This window comes from Ambystoma mexicanum, chromosome 6q (genome assembly GCF_040938575.1).
Source record: "Ambystoma mexicanum isolate Mex_15411 chromosome 6q, UKY_AmexF1_1, whole genome shotgun sequence".
Lineage (NCBI taxonomy): Eukaryota > Metazoa > Chordata > Amphibia > Caudata > Ambystomatidae > Ambystoma > Ambystoma mexicanum.
In genome coordinates, this window is record NC_090937.1 from 8,231,314 (window position 1) to 8,251,245 (window position 19,932).

Sequence of the window (19,932 nt, forward strand, 5' to 3'; positions counted from 1 at the left end):
GTTGCTGGGTTTGCAAGCGTCCAAGTTTATGGGGCAGCATGCCGCATGCCGCATGCCTGGTAGCTTTTCCAAATGATGCAGCAGGGCAGCAACAAGTGATGGGGCCCCCGAGCCCTCCTTGGCTGGGACAGGCGCAGACAGGTGCCTTAGATGTGGCCCTCGTGCTGCGGCCGGCTTCCTTGCATGCCGCCTTTCTATTGGTCAGGAAGAAGGTGCGCCCAGTCAATCAGGCGCAGCATGACCGCGTTGCTAGGGTTACCTCCAGAGGGTTACCTCCAGAGGCACTCTGGTGCCGAGCAGGGAGGCTATCTTAGACAGCAGCAATTGCCCACTCATTGTTGGCAGATTTGTAAATTCAGCACTGGTACAGCGCAGCGCTGCAGATTGACTGGAAGTAATCACTGCGGACTGCGCATGCCGCTAATGAATTAATGCCCAAGTGGGAATTAAAATCAAATATGACTCCATATTGCCTCAAGAGTTCCCCATCAATACGGCCACGTTGTGCAAATGGAGAGAGTGGCTTGGATGCCCTCGCGCTTCGGTTCAGGCAAATGAGACGATAAAGAAAATCACTGCTTGTGGGGCCTGATGTGGACCTTTGTGCCGGGGGCCACCTTCCTCGCCGTCTGACTTCCTATTTGTCAGGAAAAAGGCACGCCCAGCCAATCAGGCTCAGCGCGAGCAAGTTGCCAGGGTTCCCTCCAGAGGCACTCCGGTGCGGAGCAGGGCGGCCAACTTAGCAGCTATTGCCCACAGACTCATTGGGCCTCATTCCGACCCTGGCGTTAACCAAGGCGCTATTAGTGCCTTGGTTGACGCCGTTATCTTTCCGACTCCGCCATGGTGAATGGCGGAATTACCGCCCCATTCCAAGGTTGGCGGGGTCGGTAATTCCCCATTCACCATGGGCCCTTCCCCATTCCCATTTTTGCCCCATAGGGCTCAATGGGAATGGGGAAGGTGCTAATTAGGGCACCGTAAATTACGGTGCCGTAATTAGCTCCAAGGTCCCTTTGCGGGTTGGTTTTTTAACGCCTGCAAAAAGCAGGTGTTAAGTTCCAACCCGCAAAGGGAACTCGGAATAGGGTGGTAAGGGTTTAACGGCACCGGTCTCGTTACCGGTGACCGTTAACCCTTACCGCCCGACTCGGAATGAGGCCCATTGTAGGCAGTTTTGTAAATTCAGCGCTGGTGTAGCGCAGCGCTGCAGATTGACTGGAAGTCATCACTGTGGCCTCCGCTTGCTGATAATGAATTAACTCCCAAATGGGAATTAAAATCAAATATTACTCCGTATTGCGCTAAGAATGTTACAACGTTGTGCAAATGGAGAAAGTGGCTTGGATGCTCTCGCGCTTCGGAGACATGCAGCTGTTTTACTGCTGAATATGTGTTCTATTGTTTGCTGGCAGGAAACGTGGCCTCATACCTCTCAACCCTTTAAGAACTGATTAATAATATGGGGATTCTTGTGAATTTTTTACACATTTTATTGAAATATATTTTATGCATGAATATTTTCGGGAGACAACAGAATTCGTGCAGCTATTGTTTACTAAAAAGGACATTACAATGCCTGCCACTTCATAGTCCTACTTTATATCTATTTATACAGAATATATGCTGTTAGCTCTACGAGGGCTAGAAATGAACAATACTTTTTGGCTTCACTCTATAGTCTGGTGACAGAGGTTAGAGGTCATTCAACAGGAATCTGTACCTTTTGGCTCGTCAGATGTTTTGGACTACAATTCCCATCAGCCCTAGCCAGCATAGCCAAAGGTGAGTGATCATGGGAGATGTAGCTTAAAACAACAGGCAAACCAAAGGTTGCAGATTCCAGTTTTATGGCAAAAGATAGCACAAGTTGAAATGATTGTGATATTGGGTTGGGAAGGCACCATTCACTGTGATGCTATGCAAACAAATTCTGAACGGGCATGGTGGGCAGGAAGGATTGCATGAATTGTGCAGTCACTGCACAGATGGCCATTGAGCCGCTTCTCAATAGTTGGCATCTTTGAAATCCTGCTGGATTCGATAGGGAATGCAAGACACTGCATAACAAAGTAGTTATAAGAATAGCTGCTTTTATCTAAAAACAATGAGGACAATTCTTACATTCTGATTCGTTTCTCTGTATTTAAACATTGTATTTGTTTGGGGGGGAGTGAGGCAAGCCTGTTGTTCATTCATTTCCTCCGCCCCCTCAGACCCACCCCTTGTTTTTACACTTCGTTTTTGACTAGCTGTCCTGAGCTTACATTAATCTGTTTGATTACTTTTCTCTCCTACCCTTTCAGTGTCGATTGACAGGGCAATTATTATTTTATAATAGTACTCCTAAAAGGTTGGGATGTTTTTATGACCGAGGGACAAAGGCTTGCTCCCTTTTTTCAGGGGAAAATGGGGATTACCAAAATGCACTAAATCGAACGCTGATCATAAAGCAGTGAGATTGCAAAAAACAAGGTCCTGACAAAATAGACTCTAAAAGAGTACATTAAAACTAGATTTACTCAGGACAAACATAAGCTTTAGCTAGTCATGAACATTTAGGCTTTCATTAACTTTTCACCGGTATCCTTCCAAAATTACCATTGGGATACCGGTGAAACTGCCTTACCGTTTCTGCCGCCTGATAACCCGGTTACGGGAAGCGGAGACACCGGTAAATTCCCATTCCGTAGAGACTCATAGGACTCCATGGTATGGGATTGTTGGAATTAACGGCACTGGTAGTGCTGGTGCCAGTGATTTTGGCATTTCTTTGTCGGTAGGGGCCTGATCTGCCGGCAGGTCAGGCCTGCCAGTAGATCAGAGCCCCCACTGACAAACTTGTGCTTCCCAGGTCTGGTAGAAATGCTGGTGCCGGTATTACCAGCGTTTTTCCCAGTATTTTTACCAGGCCGGGGACCTGATAATGAGGCCCTTAGAGTTATGCACCATTTAAGTCAGTCGATGTAAAAAATTGACAGAAGAATGGCTAAAAAGCTCATGTAAGAGGGAGAACACAAGGAGGGGAGCTCATATTGGAAGAGGTTAGGAGATGTCTAAGTTGAGGAGACAATATAAAGTTATTGATGTTGTTTGTACAGGTTAGAAACAGTAAAATTGCTTGGGTGATGCAAAAATAAGCCATCTCCAGCCAAGCTTTAACTGAAAGAAAAAGAATACATAAGAACCTCGACTCATCAGTCATAGTTCATGGAATTTCTATTGACGGGTCAATGCTGGGGCGTTATTTAAAATGTGTTGTAGTTCGTAGTGCTTCGTTGCAATGTATCTGTATATTGCATTTTGACAGAAAGATGCTTGATCTGTTTGTATTTATCACTTTATACTATCTGTCCGTCACGGATGTAATGTATGTACACCAGTTTAAAACATGTCTTATAGAATATTTTATGGTCCTGATAAGAATCTTTATATGACATACAAGGCCAAAACATATGTCACCCTTATATATTATTAAGAGTGCTAATTTCTTTTTTGGGGGGGGGGCGCAGTGTAGGAAATGCACAGTTGAATTGTGATATTAACAGGGTAATTCATAGAATTTCGCACAAAAGTGTCGCACGCGACTGGCGCACAGTGTGCCCGTGCGAATGTCTGCGCCAGCCGCGTGCGCTAAAATCGATTTCCGCGCACAGCGTATTCATGGATTTTAGCCTCCAAAACCAGCCGTGGCGCAGAGTGGCGCAGCGACCCTGCAGCAGCGCCAGTTACGCCCCCAAGAACTCCCTCGCGCAAGGAAAAGCCATCAAAATCCCCTAACTTTCGCAAAGGGCTGCGCTAACCCTTGACCAGTTTACAGGGCTGCCAAACAGCAAACGGCAAGCGGGGAACGTGTATTTCAGGGGTGCGTGGGAAGATTTACACGCGATTGGCCTGGGTACGTGTATTACAAGGGTGCGTGGGAAATTTTACACGAGATTGGCCTGGGTACGTGTATTACAGGGGTGCGCGGGAAGTTTAACACGCGATAGGCCTTGGGAGAGTGGGGTACGTGTATTTCAGGGGTGTGCGGGAAGTTTCCCACGTGAATGGGCTGGGTACGTGTATTTCAGGGGTGCGCGGGAAGTCTCACACGGGAATGGGCTGGGTATGTGTATTTCAGGGGTGTGTGGGAAGTTTCAAACGCGAATGGGCTGGGTACGTGTATTTCAGGGGTGTGTGGGAAGTTTCCCACGCGAATGGGCTGGGTACGTGTATTTCAGGGGTGAGCAGGAAGTTTCCCACGCGATTGGGCTGGGTACGTGTATTTCAGGGGTGCGCAGGAAGTTTCCCACGCCAATGGGCTGGGTACGTGTATTTCAGGGGTGCGCAGGAAGTTTCCCACGCCAATGCCCTGGGTATGTGTATTTCAGGGGTGTGCGGTAAGTTTAACACGCAAATGCCCTGGGTACGTGTATTTCAGGGGTGCGCGGGAAGTTTAACACGCAAATTGGCTGGGTACGTGTATTTCAGGGGTGCGCAGTAAGTTTCCCACGCCAATGGGCTGGGTACGTGTATTTCAGGGGTGTGTGGGAAGTTTCACACGTAATGCCCTGGGTATGTGCGTTTCAGGGGTGTGCGGTAAGTTTAACACGCGAATGATCTGGGTACGTGTATTTCAGGGGTGCGCGGGAAGTTTAACACGCAAATTGGCCTGGGTACGTGTATTACAAGGGTGCGCAGGAAGTTTCACACGGGAATGGGCTGGGTACGTGTATTTCAGGGGTGCGTGGGAAGTTTCCCACGCCAATGGGCTGGGTTCATGTATTTCAGGGGTGCGCGGGAAGTTTCACACGCAAATGCCCTGGGTACGTGTATTTCAGGGGTGCACGGGAAGTTTAACATGTGAATTGGCCTGGGTACGTGTATTGCAGGGCTGCACAGGAAGTTTCACACGCGAATGGGCTGGGTACGTGTATTTCAGGGGTGCGCGGGAAGTTTAACACGCAAATGCCCTGGGTACGTGTATTTCAGGGGTGTGCGGGAAGTTTCACATGCGAATGCCCTGGGTATGTGTATTTCAGGGGTGCGCGGGAAGTTTAACACGCGAATGCTCTGGGTACGTGTATTTCAGGGGTGCGCAGGAAGTTTAACACGTGAATTGGCCTGGGTACGTGTATTACAGGGGTGCGCGGGAAGTTTCCCACGCGAATGGGCTGGGTACGTGTATTTCAGGGGTGCGTGGGAAGTTTCCCACGTGAATGGGCTGTGTACGTGTATTTCAGGGGTGTGTGGGAAGTTTCACACGTAATGCCCTGGGTACGTGTATTTCAGGGGTGTGCGGTAAGTTTAACACGTGAATGCCCTGGGTACGTGTATTTCAGGGGTGCGCAGGAAGTTTCCCACGCCAATGGGCTGGGTACGTGTATTTCAGGGGTGTGTGGGAAAATGCCCTGGGTACGTGTATTTCGGGGGTGTGCGGTAAGTTTAACACGCGAATGCCCTGGGTACGTGTATTTCAGGGGTGCGCGGGAAGTTTAACACGCAAATTGGCCTGGGTACGTGTATTACAAGGGTGCGCAGGAAGTTTCACACGCGAATGGGCTGGGTACGTGTATTTCAGGGGTGCGTGGGAAGTTTCCCACGCCAATGGGCTGGGTTCATGTATTTCAGGGGTGCGCGGGAAGTTTCACACGCAAATGCCCTGGGTACGTGTATTTCAGGGGTGCACGGGAAGTTTAACATGTGAATTGGCCTGGGTACGTGTATTGCAGGGCTGCACAGGAAGTTTCACACGCGAATGGGCTGGGTACGTGTATTTCAGGGGTGCGCGGGAAGTTTAACACGCAAATGCCCTGGGTACGTGTATTTCAGGGGTGTGCGGGAAGTTTCACATGCGAATGCCCTGGGTATGTGTATTTCAGGGGTGCGCGGGAAGTTTAACATGCGAATGCTCTGGGTACGTGTATTTCAGGGGTGCGCAGGAAGTTTAACACGTGAATTGGCCTGGGTACGTGTATTACAGGGGTGCGCGGGAAGTTTCCCACGCGAATGGGCTGGGTACGTGTATTTCAGGGGTGCGTGGGAAGTTTCCCACGTGAATGGGCTGTGTACGTGTATTTCAGGGGTGCACGGGAAGTTTCCCACGCGAAAGGGCTGGGTACGTGCATTTCAGGGGTGCGCGGGAAGTTTCCCACACGAATGGGCTGTGAACGTGTATTTCAGGGGTGCGCGGGAAGTTCAACACGTGAATTGGCAGTGTGGGTCCTCCCAGGTGTCCCCTCTACCCCCTCCACGTCCCCTGCAGGCAGCCCACACCACAGGGGACTACCCTACACCCCTGGTAATGTCCTGCAGGCAGCCCATCCACCATGGGCATGCCCCCCAGCCAAGCCACATGTCACGTTGCAATATGATAACCAACTCATGTCCCCCTGTACCCCCAGTCCCCAGCAGTGAGGGGCACCTGCCAGCAGGCCCCCACTCATGTCCCCCTGCACCCCCACCCCCCAGCAGTGAAGGGCACCTGCCAGCAGGCACCCACACATGTCCCCCTGCACCCCCAGCCACCAGCAGTCAAGGGCACCTGCCAGCAGGCCCCCACTCATGTCCCACTCATGTCCCCCTGCACCCCCAGCCCCCAGCAGTGAGGGGCACCTTCCAGCAGGCCCCACTCATGTCCCACTCATGTCCCCCTGCACCCCCAGCCCCCAGCCCCCAGCAGTGAGGGGCACCTGCCAGCAGGCCCCCACTCATGTCCCACTCATGTTCCCCTCCACGCCCACCCCCCAGCAGTGAGGCGCACCTGCCAGCAGGCCCCCACACATTTGCCCCTGCACCCCCAGCCCCCAGCAGTGAGGGACACCTGCCAGCAGGCCTCCACTCATGTCCCACTCATGTGCCCCTGCACCCCCACCCCCAGCAGTGAGGGGCACCTGCCAGCAGGCCCCCACACATGTCCCCTGCACCCCCAGCCCCTAGCAGTCAGGGGCACCTGCCAGCAGGCCCCCACTCATGTCCCCCTGCACCTCCAGCCCCCTGCAGTGAGGGGCACCTGCCAGCAGGCCCCCACTCATGTCCCACTCATGTTCCCCTGCACCCCCATCCCCCAGCAGTGAGGGGCACCTGCCAGCGGGCCACCACACATCTCCCCCTGCACCCACAGCCACCTTGCAGTCAGGGGCACCTGCCAGCAGGCCCCCACTCATGTCCCCATGCCCCCAGGTCATGACGATCCTCAATCATGGCCCTTATGGGCAGTCTACCCAGCACAAAGACCCAACCAAGTATTGCATCCACCCACATAGAAAAGCCAATAACATGATACAACCCCAATGGCAAGTGTGTAAATGAACACATGTCCGTCACACACACACAATGGTTGCAAGTGAATGTAAAAACCCATATCATGACATGCATGAAACCAATGAGATAATACCACACATCGAAGTATGAAGAATAAAATGTATTAAACACAACATGAATGGAATTAAAATCAAACAAACAACAATGGGAATTTAAAAAGAAAAGCTGCATGTCCGTAAAAGAATGAAAAACAAGAAATCATAATCCAAAGAAATCCAAAAGAAATGGTGTCCAAAGTCACAGTCCAACAAAGCAAATCCAAGGGAAAAAAGAAAGTGAAAACCATTGCTCCATGGTGAAATCATAAAAAAAAGAGAAGCTTCCAATGTTGAACTATATACAGATGAACAATCCAGTCCATGAGCCCAACTGAAGAAATGAAACCTATCAAAAATACTACCTAATAAAAAAATATATACAGAAACGTGGTGCATTGTCCAAGCGCAACCAAAATAAAGAAAAAACGAAAGGAAACCTAACACTAATTAACGATATACAAGGGCAGCGGGCTAGTCCGACGGCTCACTTTTGGATGTCCTGGGCCACGGCATCATCGAACTCCTGCTCGATGTACCAGAAGCGGTCCATGGCCCCGAGGGTTCGCAGGGACGATGACATCTGGACCCCCAGGCCCCTGCGAATTGCCTCGAGGCACTCGGCCCGCCTCAGAGCCCTTTGTATGGAGTTCTCCGCCCTGACCATCGTGAGCTATGCCTCTTTCACCCGCTGCCGCTCCGCATCTATAGCATGGCTCAACCGCTGCCACACGGAAGACACTTCCCGTCCTGGGTCCTCCTGCCCTCCGGCCGATGCCTGCCCCTTCGATGTCGAAGGCCCCGAGCCATCATGTCTCCCACCTTGTTGCTGCTGCTGCTGCGCCTGTGCCCATGCCCTGGCTCCTGCTGCCTGCACATCCTCCTCCGGCTGGGGTGCAGTTGTTGAGGTGGCCACCCCTGCTGGACGTCCGACTCCCGACTGTGGCAGGGATGTGTCCTCCACCAGCCTGGCCACACGGTCAGAGGCAGCTCCACAGGGCACCCAGGTGACAAATGGGTGGGAAGATGGCACGGAGGACGACTGGCACATAGGGGGTTCAGGTGAGGAGGGGGTCGAAGCAAGGCTCAGCAAACGGAGGAATCCGGCCTGGGTGACCTGTCCTAGTAGGCTGACGTGGTCAATGAGCCATTCGAGATGACGTGCAGTCTCCCCATGAAAAGACGGCAGGTCACCTCGCATGGCCTGTTGACGCATCGCCACCCAACCCCACCCAGGACAGGCTCAACCCGGTCCCGGATAGCCACGTCCGCAGAGAGAGGAAGGCCAGTTGTTGTAAGCTCATCCCCTCCCTGAAAACGGGTCTGGACGGAGGCATCCCTGCTGGTGCGGGATGGTGCAGTCACAGGATCGGGGACAGGATTACACACAGGCACCTCTGCGGCGGCCTGTGCTGCCTCCTGTCCCTGTGCTGCACCACTAGCACCAGTGGAATCCCCACCTCCAGACCCCGTCTCTGTCCCTTGCACGGCCTCCTCCTCCACCTAACCCCCCACCAACCTGGATGACTCCATGCCATCTTCCGCCATCGGACCCTGTGGGGTCTCAGCTGCCCCTTCTGCTGCCGAGGAGTCCAACTCCGACCTCCGCCTCTTGGACCTTCCCTCGGCAGCTGCGGCCTGGGACGCGGCACCAGACTTCTCACTCCCCGACAAGATGACAACATGGGAGGGGAGCCGGGCCTTGCGTCTCAGGCTGGTGGTGTGATCCCCGCCGCTGTGCTCCACAGCACCCTCTCCGCCCTCTTCATCAGTTGACGCTGCAGACAGGGAGAGATAGGAGACAGGCATCAGGACACTGTACAATGGACTGATACACACATGACAGTTGCACATGAGTGGCAGTGTCAGACTTCAGACATGGCATCACAATCTCCAACACACATGGCATGTCAACTCACACACATGAGCAATTCCACAGCCATATGGCAACAGCCAGCAACATCCATAATACAACAGCATGAGCAGCCAAAGGTGAGCCAGACATCACATGAAACACAGGGAGTGCACTAGACATGCACACACGCCACCACACCTACATGCATGTGTACACCTCCACCAACTGTCGCAGTGATGAGATTTGCACCCATTTCACATCTGGCAATCAGTCTTCTACATATCAGTGTCCCAAGCATCCATGTTGCATCACTGTTGCACCCTGTACACGGTGCAGATACATGCAGCTGGAACCGACATCCATGTGTGACACCACAACCATGACAACTTTCATACACATGTGTGCTCAGACATCTGCATTTGGCATGCAAGCTTACACACACATGCACCATCCATGTGTCTCACACAAGAGAGGACTCGCATGTGTTAGCCCCACGTACATGGCCCTCCACAAACACATGTGCAACCTGCACACTACAGGCACACCACCACACGAACAGCTTACAATCAGTATGCATGTACACTTACCGCTCGACTCCAGACGGGACTGCCTCTTAAGGACCTGGACATGGAGCGCTGGGGATATGCGTTCCAGGAGCCTCATCTGATGTTCCGACAGGTGGCCCCGGCGCCTCTTACCATCCGCTGGCTTCACAAGGCGCCGGGCCTTGTTGAGGGTCCTGGACCTGAAGTCCTCCCAACGCTTCTTGACATGTTCGAAGTCGCGGACTGCCACCCCCTCCGCGTTGATGGCAGTCACGATGTCCGTCCAGATCCTGGTCTGTCTTTCCTTGTTGGCGCGCAAACTTCCGTAGAGGGCATCATACTGCCCCAGGACTTGCTCCACAAGGACACCAACTTCGGTGGCACTGAAGCTGGTGGCCCTCTGCCTCTCTGGCTGGGGGTTGCCAGTGCTGCCAGATGGTGTGGTGCCCGACATGGCAACCCCAGAGGCAGGAGTGGGTGGGCAACTGGGTCCTGGGGCTGGGCTGTGGAGCAATGTAATCCCAGTCGGGAGTCTTCGGTTCCAGCAGGGGTGGTCACAGCAACTGCACCCCTGGCTGATGTGCAGGCAGCAAATAGCAGGGCACGTGGGCAGCAGGCAGTCAGGCAGCAGCAGATGGCAGGTGGGAACGTGCTCGTGCTCTGGGGGGCAGTAATTCGGCCTTCTGGGCAGGAACGTGGTCTTCTGTGTTCTTACGCATGGCCAGCTTGATCCGGAGTGATTTGGCGCGTGAAAATCTTGCACGTCAGCGTGTAATTCGAGGAAAGGCCCTTAGCGCATAAGCGCGTCAGCACATGTACGTGATTTCATTGGACCAAAGGCCCTTAGTGCGTAAGCACGTCTGTGACGTGCGCACATGGGTGTTTCCCTGAACCCAGTTGCATGTTACACGTACATGCACTGCACATCCGAGTGTCAGCTCGTGTGATTGGAGGATAGGGCCTTAGCGCGTATACGCGGAAGTGACGTTGGATGTGTGGGTCGGTTCAAAAGGTATGTGTAGGACGTAATTTCCTTGTACGTGCTTTTTTTCGTGGAGAGCGAGTGGGTGAATTCTGTATTTCTTGTCGGTTCACACACGATTTACTTCACAGCGTTTTTAGTTCGTACTCCCTGTTACCTCTGACAGCTTTTTTTCTGATTTTCTGTTGGGCCTGTTTCCTCAAACAGCGTTCACTTCTTCTTTTGTCCTGTCTCCTCAGACAGCGTACAATTCTTCTTTTGGCGGGGGTGTTGCCAACGCACACACGTGCGTATTTTTCACGCTCTCTTCCCAGGCAGACGGTGAGTCACGCACGTATTTAACAACTGTGCTTGCCCCGTGTGTCGCATACCCCTTCAGAGGTCATTGTAGGCTGCGTGTAACACACGTACGTTCATTTTTGTGTTTCTGGGTGCCACAGCGTAGTGCGGGTTCATTTTTCCACGCACGTGGTCTATGAGGGGTTGCGTGCATGTTATTTTCTGTTTTTGGGGTGCCTGTGCGTTGCGTGACCGGTCATCTTTCCCCAGGGGTCACATACAGCCTTGCTAGAGCACTAGGGTACGAATTCCATCTAGTACCATACCCCTTTGACCCCCAATTGCCCAGGACAATAGTTTACTGCAACTCCCATACGCACAACAACATCAGTGCCATGGTTGGGAGGCGACCAAGCGGTAAGGGTGGCAAAGGTGGCCGAGCCTCAAGAGGTGGGCGTGGTGGGCGCGGTAGGGAACGTGGCCGGGATTTGAAGGGTACCCCTAGCCCCCATGTGTGGAGGACCAGTCAGGGACACCCATGCCCCCCCCATGGTTGAGGGAAACGTGGCTGACGCCATCTCTGCTCAGCCCTTGTTGGACCGGCCCATTGTGGCATCTGACCTGGCACAGGGTGAATCCCAGGCTGACATCCAGGTCGCCAAGCCTAGGCCAAGTGTGGCGGTGCAAGTTGGTGCCACCAGGCCACGTGGATCAGGGGCAGCTATGTCATCTGCTGCCCCGAGTAGGCAGGGTGGGAAGGCTGCAGGGGCAGCTGCTGCTCCATCCACCCCGGCTCTGACTCTCCCAGCCAGGACAGTGTTGGTCCCAGTCCATCTTGCTAACATTCCCCCAGACTACATCACACTTCAGCCAATGTGTGCATTCCCACACTCCAACTACCCAGTCCACCGGTGCTCCTGCCCCTAGTGGCCAGAGCGGCGTAGGCCACTCAGGATCCCCACCACCTTCCAAAAGAAAGAGGAAGAATGCTCGTCCACTACAGGCTGATACCCCAGACACGGCTACGCAGTCCGGCACGCCAAGGAAACCTATCTTCAATGATGCCGAATGTGATGCACTTGTGCAGTATGTGTCCGCACATGACAGCGAAATGTTGATTACTTCAGGGTGCAAGACCACACCTGCTCGACGTCAGGCACACTGGCAGACCGTCGCGGACATCATAAGTGCCCTTGGATTTGTGAGGCGCACAGCTGGTGAGTGCTACAAGTGCTGGAATGATCTTAAGCGCAGGGCAAAGAAAAAGCTGGCCTCAAGTCATGCCGCTACTCTGGTGACTGGAGGTGGGTCTCCACAAGAGGACATTGAACTCACTGTACATGAGTCTGTTGCTGGGACCTACGTCACAGAGGAACAGATCCAAGGTGTGGGAGAACTGCCAGATTACGAGGCATTGTCCAGTGAGTGCACATGCATGTGTGTGTGATCCATGTGTATGTGTGTGAGGGGTTCTGATTGAGTGCCAGGTGAGGGTGTGTGTGCCTGAGTGGTTTGGGTCACCCATGTGCTTCATCCAAAACATTCTGCGCCCCTGGATTTGGGTATTACAGTATCCCTTCTGCCCACAGTAGACATTTTGTGCAACATCACGCCAGTTGACCTTGAAGTGGCATCTTGCAACAACATTGTTCCGTATTTTTCAATGTTCATTCAGGCTGATTGTTTCAATTCCCCCACTTTCAGTACGCATTTCTCAGCCCTATTGTCACATATTTGACATGCCTATGGTACCTGCCATCTGTGTGATGACATGTGTCATGTATGTGGATTGGACATGCCACTCACAGGCCAATGTGTGATGGCACTGCTAGCCAGCATGCAGCTAATGTGTTGCTCTTCCATCTTGGTGTCATCAGTGTCTGACATTTTCCTCCCCTTCAAACTCAGTGACAGTGCATGCATGGGAGGGTTGTTGTCATGTGGGACATGTGCCAATCAAGTACTGGTTCTGTAGCTTGTCAGACCTAATTGTGTGCCATGGTGCTAATGCCTGTTTCCATTTTTTGTCTTTCATGTTTTTGCAGGGGATGACGCACTTGATGCTGTTGAGGGTGAGGAGATGGTGCAGACCCAGGAGGGATCTCAGGCACGACGGGACACCCTTGGGGGACTGGGTGTGGTGGTGGGTGAGAACCCACTCTTGCTGCAGACCATTCTCTCAAGGGGTGTCTCTGGGTGCACCTCCCCAGACCTCTATTCAGGTGTTGATTTGGATGATGAGACCTATGTGGCTTCGCAGGTAGGTGTTTCTGGAAGGGATTCTGTTCTGTCCGACCCACCTGCACCAGGGGTACAGCCCACTATGGGGATGTCAGTGTTGGTAGGTCCGCCTTTGGTCGTTACGGATGCAGGGCCACACTCCGCAACATCTGATCCTGTTCCTGGGCCAGCAGATCAGAGGGGGAATGCAATCCTGCAGCCTCAGGCAGTGCCGACACAGCAAGGTGCAGTTCGCCTTGCCCCAGAAAGGTGTGGTGCCTGCCAACGCGGTGGCCATACGCCACCATGCATTTCCGCATGGGAGCAATCCATATCCGGTATGGCAAACCAACAGGCAGCATCATCTGAGATGATGGCTCAGGCAATAGAGACTTCCATTGTCCCCCGAGAAAAGCAGATGGAGCAACTACAGCATGCAACAGACTCCATTTGCCAATCACTCAGGGAGGACATGTTGGCGTCCAACAGGGACAGACGGGCGGCACTGGAGACTCTACGCCAATCGATATCATTAGAGTCCCAGGGCCACAGGGAAGCCCTGAGGGTAGAAGTCCATCACCTCAGGGAGACTCTTGTTGACCTTGAGGCTTCCACTAACACGAGGACAGAACAGCTGCTAGAGCGGGTCACACTGACGCTCTCAGCAGAGATGCAGGCAACTCGGGAGGGGGTCCGGGCATCACGTCAGGTGGTGCATGGGGATCTCCGCACCATATTCCTCCAGAATGAGACCTTCCACACCCGCATGCTTGCTGCCATGGAGGACCAGACTAGGGCTTTGCGTGGGCTGCCTCCCATAGCACCACCACCTCTTGTGGCAGCAGCAGCACAGGGTGATGAGAGAGACCACAGCGATTCTGATTCTCTCACGATAGCGTAGCCGTGTAGGCCATGAGCCCATGGAGGTGTTTTTTTTGGCAACATCCACACAGGTAGCTGTTGGTGTGCACCCTGTCCTCGGACCTTCTGGGTGGCCTCCCCCACTCTCCCTGGCCCCCACATGGCCAATTTTGATTTTTGATTTTTGATTTTTTGGTACAGTGTGTTGCCTTGTGTGGCTCTCGTGGGCATCCACTGTATTCCGGCTGGGCACATGCAGGCTTGTCCTGAGTTTGGGTTAGATGCTTGGGTTCGTGATACACACACCTCTTCTGCTTCCCGTTTCCATGGGCTTGCAAAGGGTGTGCCCAAGTGACAGTGACTTACACAGTGACGTTGGACTCCCATGACATGTGTGGGCAGTCTGTAGTCAATACTGTGTATACATTCCTAGTGCATATTGTTGTTGTATTGTACACTGCATGGTGTATTGATGTGTGCTTGTGCATCCATGTCTCCCTCCTAATTTGCAGGTTCATTCCTCATGTCTTCACAAGGCCGTCTACTTTGGAGATGGAGTTCATGTTGTAAGCAGTGCACTTCCAGATTTGCGTGGCACCAACACTGTACAGTTGGAAGTGGTCGATGCGCTGGCATCACCAGGTTGTAAGACTACGTCCTTTAACTTAGTACTGTCATGTTAATGCTATGTTTGGGGTTGGCTAGCTGCATTGTATTGTGGTAAGTATTTGGTCATGTGTGTTGTTAGTTATACATTAATGGGAGCACATTGTGTGTGGCCAGTTTCCATTAGGGACACTGTACTTTGTGACACTTGTGTCATGTTTTGGGGATTACTTGGTTTGCTCTCACATAGCATGACATGCCATGGTGTGTTGGGTGGCGGTGCTGGGGAGGGGTTGGGTGACATGGCACTGTTGCCATGTTGTATCTTGCAAGGGGGTAATGATTTTAGCAGCATAGAAGTGTGTCTTTTGATAACACAGCATTGGTGGTGTTTGTGTAGGTAGGGATGCACACAATGGAACACTGCCAGGTGAAGAATCTCAGGCTGGTATGGTGTTGACAGTTGACTGTCACTTGACTCATCATCATTGATTGTCAGCTGGTATGTGCCAGGGCTGTGTGCACTCCACAGGGGTGTGATTTTAGGTGAAGTAATTAGCCACCAGCTGCGTACGGGCTGCCTCACCCCGTGCCCTTTCCCCTCCCATGCGCAGCGGGCGTGCATGTGGTTGGGGATGTGGGGGCACCACCATGTCCACGGCCAGGACCCGGCGTGTTGCAATGTTGTGCAGGACACATGCTGCCACTATGATCCTGCACACTACTGGGGGAGCATATAACAGCTGCCCGCCAGAACGGTCAAGGGAGCGAAAGCGTGACTTGAGCACTCCGAATGTACGCTCCACTATGCCCCGGGTTGCAATGTGGGCTGTGTTGTGTCTTACCTGGGGTGGCATGGTGGGGTTCCGAATTGGCATCATCATGTGGGTGCTCAGAGGGTAGGCACTGTCCCCTGGGGAGGTGGTGATGGGTATCATTAGTGGGGTTGTGACATTACTCAGTATCTGACATGCATGCATGTGCAGTGGCATTTATACTCACCAAGCAGCCTTGTATCGCCATGCCGCCCAGCTTCTAGGTCCCGGTTTAGGGTTGACATTCTGTAAATGAAACTGTCTTGGGTGGACCCTGGATAGTTGGCATATACTGAGGTGATGATTCCCTTGGCATCACATACTACCTGGACGTTGATGGAATGCCAGTGCTTGCGGTTTCTATAGATGTGCTCAGATGCCCTGGGGGGACGTAGAGCCACATGGGTGCAATCAATGGCACCTAGCACTTTGGGAATTGTGTCACCCCGTAGAAATCCTGGGTGGCAGCCTGCCTTTCTGCAGGTGTTCTGGGCAGGTATATGTGCCTGCGGACTGATGGGCGTGTAGTGATGATGGCCAAGACATGGTGTAGGCAGCGTGACTGCGTGGCCTGTGACACCCCCCCACCATGGCACTTGTTTGCTGAAATGATCCAGTGGCCAAGAAGTGCAGTACATTAAGGACCTTCTCCAGGGGGCTGAGTGCTTGGGAGCACAGGGTGGGTGATGTGAGGTGGAAACCTGTACCTCCCATACATGTGGTCATCAGGCATCCCCAAAAGGCTGGTTCTGGGTGTAAAAATTCTGGCCCTGACTATCCTCCTCCTCCTGCGGTGTCCCACGGCCACTGCTGCTACGAACGGTATATTCATCCTGGCATCTGAGCTTGTTTGTTGTTTGCGCGCACTTTTATGCTGTGCGGGTCGATGTATGCCTGCTTCCTGCTGGCGTATGTGTTTCCGGATTGGCCCGTCTTTTTTGGCGCATGCCTTAGCCACGTTCGATTCCATGAAAACGTGTTGTAGGCGAGCGTGTGAAACTTCCCGCGCACCCCAGTAATACACGTACCCTGCTCACCCAGGCCCAATCGCGTGTGAAACTTCCCGTGCACCTCAGTAATACACGTACCCCGCTCGGCCAGGCCCAAACGCGTGTGAAACTTCACGCGAACCCCTGAAATACACGTACCCAGGCCAATTGCGTGTGAAACTTCCCGTCTACCCCAGTAATATACGTACCCCACTCCCCCGGCCCCATCGCGTGTGAAACTTCCCGCGCACCCAAGTAATGCACGTACCCCACTCACCCAGGCCCAAACGCGTGTGAAACTTCACGCGAACCCCTGAAATACACGTACACCGCTCCCCCAGGCCCGATCGCATGTGAAACTTCCAGCGCACCCCTGAAATACACGTACCCTGCTCCCCCAGGCCCGATCGCGTGTAAAACTTCCTGCGCACCCCCGAAATACACGCACACGCTATTTTTCACACAGCGGGTGTCCATGTTTGTCGCGTACCCCTTTGCACGTCATTTGTCCTAGGGGGCCACAGTATGGGACATTCCTCAGAGCTGCATATTCGTGCTATTTGTTAGCGCACATTTTGGCGCACATTTTTTTCATGCGCAGGCCTGCTACCGCCTGCCTTCGTGTGGCGGACGGGTTTGGGTCTGTGCGCATCTTTGCCCGTGCGCTAGTTTGCCCTATTCGATTCTATGAATACGTGTTGTAGGCGAGCGTGTGGGCGTTCCACGCACTTGCCTCCTGTACTTCCCCCGTGACGCCCACATTTTCACGAATTGTTCCCCATTCCGAGTGTTACGCCCCATGTTCCGCCTACTTTTATTATGTGCGCCGCGCTATGTGCACTTTCGCTGTGGTCTTAGCGCACGCCGTTAGATGACCTGTGCGCCGGCGTGCGCCGCGCACTTTTTTAGCGCACATCCCAGATTTTACTCGCGCACGGACTTCCATGAATAGATGTGCGCTGGTTTCCCTGCGATATTCGCACTTACACTGCGATTTTCGCTCTTTCCCTGCGAATTGCACATTTTCGCACGCTTGCGCTGTAATTTTCAGCGCACATTAATTCCATGAATCGGCCTGAAAGTATTAAAGGCAGTCAATTGCGACAAAACTAATTTCAAATTCAATTTTTAATATGTCAATTGCTGAATGAAAGGGATTTTTTAAAGATCTCAGAAATGCCGGCCTTCCTATTCAGCTTGGGAAGGGTATACAAATATATTCGGTTCAAAACATATATCTGCGTTCCAGCATGACCTAGAAGGCGAACTTTGACATTCCCTCGTTGGGCGGACATCTCTGCTTTGTAGGGCCAATGATTAAAGCTGCTCTACCACTCATTAACTGGATGTGTGATTTCACATAAACATCTCGTTAAATCAGACCGCCCCCAGTCCCTAATGATTGAATTAAGTCTTACAGACCTGATGGAAGAATACTGGCCTTGCCTCATGTTATTGGCTAAGGTAAAGTCAAGGGATACACGTTGCTGACGGGTCATTGCCCTAAGTGATCACAACTCCTCCCGAGGTCTATAATGCTATTAGAAAATTACAAAAAGGAGGTCACATGGAAAAGCACTCAAATAATTTAAGTGCTCATATCACAGCTAGGAGGTCAAAATGAAAAGAGGTTGAGTCAGATGCTCAAATTTCACTTCATATTTTAATAATTATTCAAAACATTATAAAAACACATATTTATACATTCACAAAAATATCAACGTTAAAAACCATTAAATCATGATAATAATGCAAAATGTTTGTATCAAACAGGTACCTGTTGCTATAGCATTTCCACCTTGTTCAATGGAATTAATCTCTAAATGGATTTGCATTATTCTCCATTAATACGGGTTTAGGAATGTACTACCTTAAACCTCCCTTTTATCATTGGGTTTGATACAAACATTTTGCATTATTATCATGATTTAATGGTTTTTAACGTTGATATTTTTGTGACTGTATAAATATGTGTTTTTATAATGTTTTGAATAATTATTAAAATATGAAGTGAAATTTGAGCATCTGACTCAACCTCTTTTCATTTTGACCTCCTACCTGTGATATGAGCACTTAAATTATTCCAGTGCTTTTCCATGTGACCTCCTTTTTGTAATTTTCATGTATTAGTTCCCCGGTCCATGGTTTAGGGGATACCCATCCTTTTTCACTACGATAATGATATTAGCACATGGAATGTGCAACTAAAAAGGAAATGAGTCCCAGACTAGAAATTGTTTATTACATTCCAAGCATTCTGATTGACTAAGAGTAGGTGTTTAATGAAATGCATGTGCTACAGTAATAGTGCTCCCAGAAATTACAATTGCTTTTTCTTATGGAACATTTTTTTAAATTACAAGTGTGATTAAAGTGCTGCACCAGATGAAATATTCCCCACCAATTCCAACCCTTCCCTCTCTCTTACAGTGCTAGCACCCAAGAGGCAACGCCAGTGGCAGAAGCTGCGGTATACCTCTCACAGTTACATTAAATTGCATTACATACACGCCCAAAATGTCGCTCTTGTCCACCTTACTATCAGAGAAGTCGTTCAAAATCAATGATAGAGTCATTGTAAGTATTGTGTTTTCACATAGAACACCATTTGTAAATTGAACTGTCACATACTGTGCCAGGTGAGAAATGTAGTTGTGTTAATGCTTACCTCGGGTCGGGGACCGACATGTTGCTCCTGTCAATATGAGCAAAATGGCGAAGCAAATTCCTCTCGTATATGTAAGCACAATTTGTCGTAGGAAAAACTTCAATAAACGGCCAGAGTACAGTTCACTGCAAGGCGCCGGTCGGACTGGGCATGTTTAAGTCCATACATGAATCATGTTAGGGACATGATCCACCGGCGACGTCCCTTACTGACGCGATGCTGTCCTCACTGTTTACCTGCGATATCATACCAATGTCCTATTTCTACATCCGGGTGTAATCTTTCAGCCCACAGAAGACAGCAAACATGCAGTCAATAATTAACCCGCACGTTGGAGAAACCCAATTGCCGACACGTCTGATGTTAATTATGAGTTTGTCACTTCTGCTCCCGTGCTTAGCTGTCCCCATTCACTCTCCATGGATCTCTGTCCTGTCACTGGTATGCAAGGAATAGGGAGTTATCGTTTTATCCGCTTCTGCACCACATGCTAACTGTAACTCCCAAATAACAGTACATTTTAAATTACATTGATGTTATCTTGTTTTCATAAAACTTTTCACATACGTTGTGGCATGTGTGACTTGACACAAATGGCTTTTCCTACGTTGATATACATTTAATAATAGAAGTGCTTTACATAATAGTCAATCTATACATTTAAAATCACCATTAACTATATCTGTTTAACAGTATCTGCTTGCGTAGCATGCACCACAGACTGACTTATCTATAGGCTTTCAAATGATGGCCTTATTAATACACAACTCAA

At 51.2% G+C, this 19,932-nt stretch overlaps 1 protein-coding gene across 1 annotated transcript in view; it reads right to left on the bottom strand.

The window, feature by feature from the left end:
• The window catches only part of LOC138515709 (stimulated by retinoic acid gene 6 protein-like), an 859,180-nt gene extending 839,810 nt beyond the window's left edge, over positions 1-19,370 (bottom strand). The window contains exon 1 of the mRNA XM_069630368.1: positions 19,161-19,370. Within this exon, the coding sequence (XP_069486469.1) occupies positions 19,161-19,180 (20 nt within the window). The 5' untranslated portion in view covers positions 19,181-19,370. The remainder of the gene's footprint in view (positions 1-19,160) is intronic.
• Between the last annotated feature and the right edge of the window lie 562 nt (positions 19,371-19,932).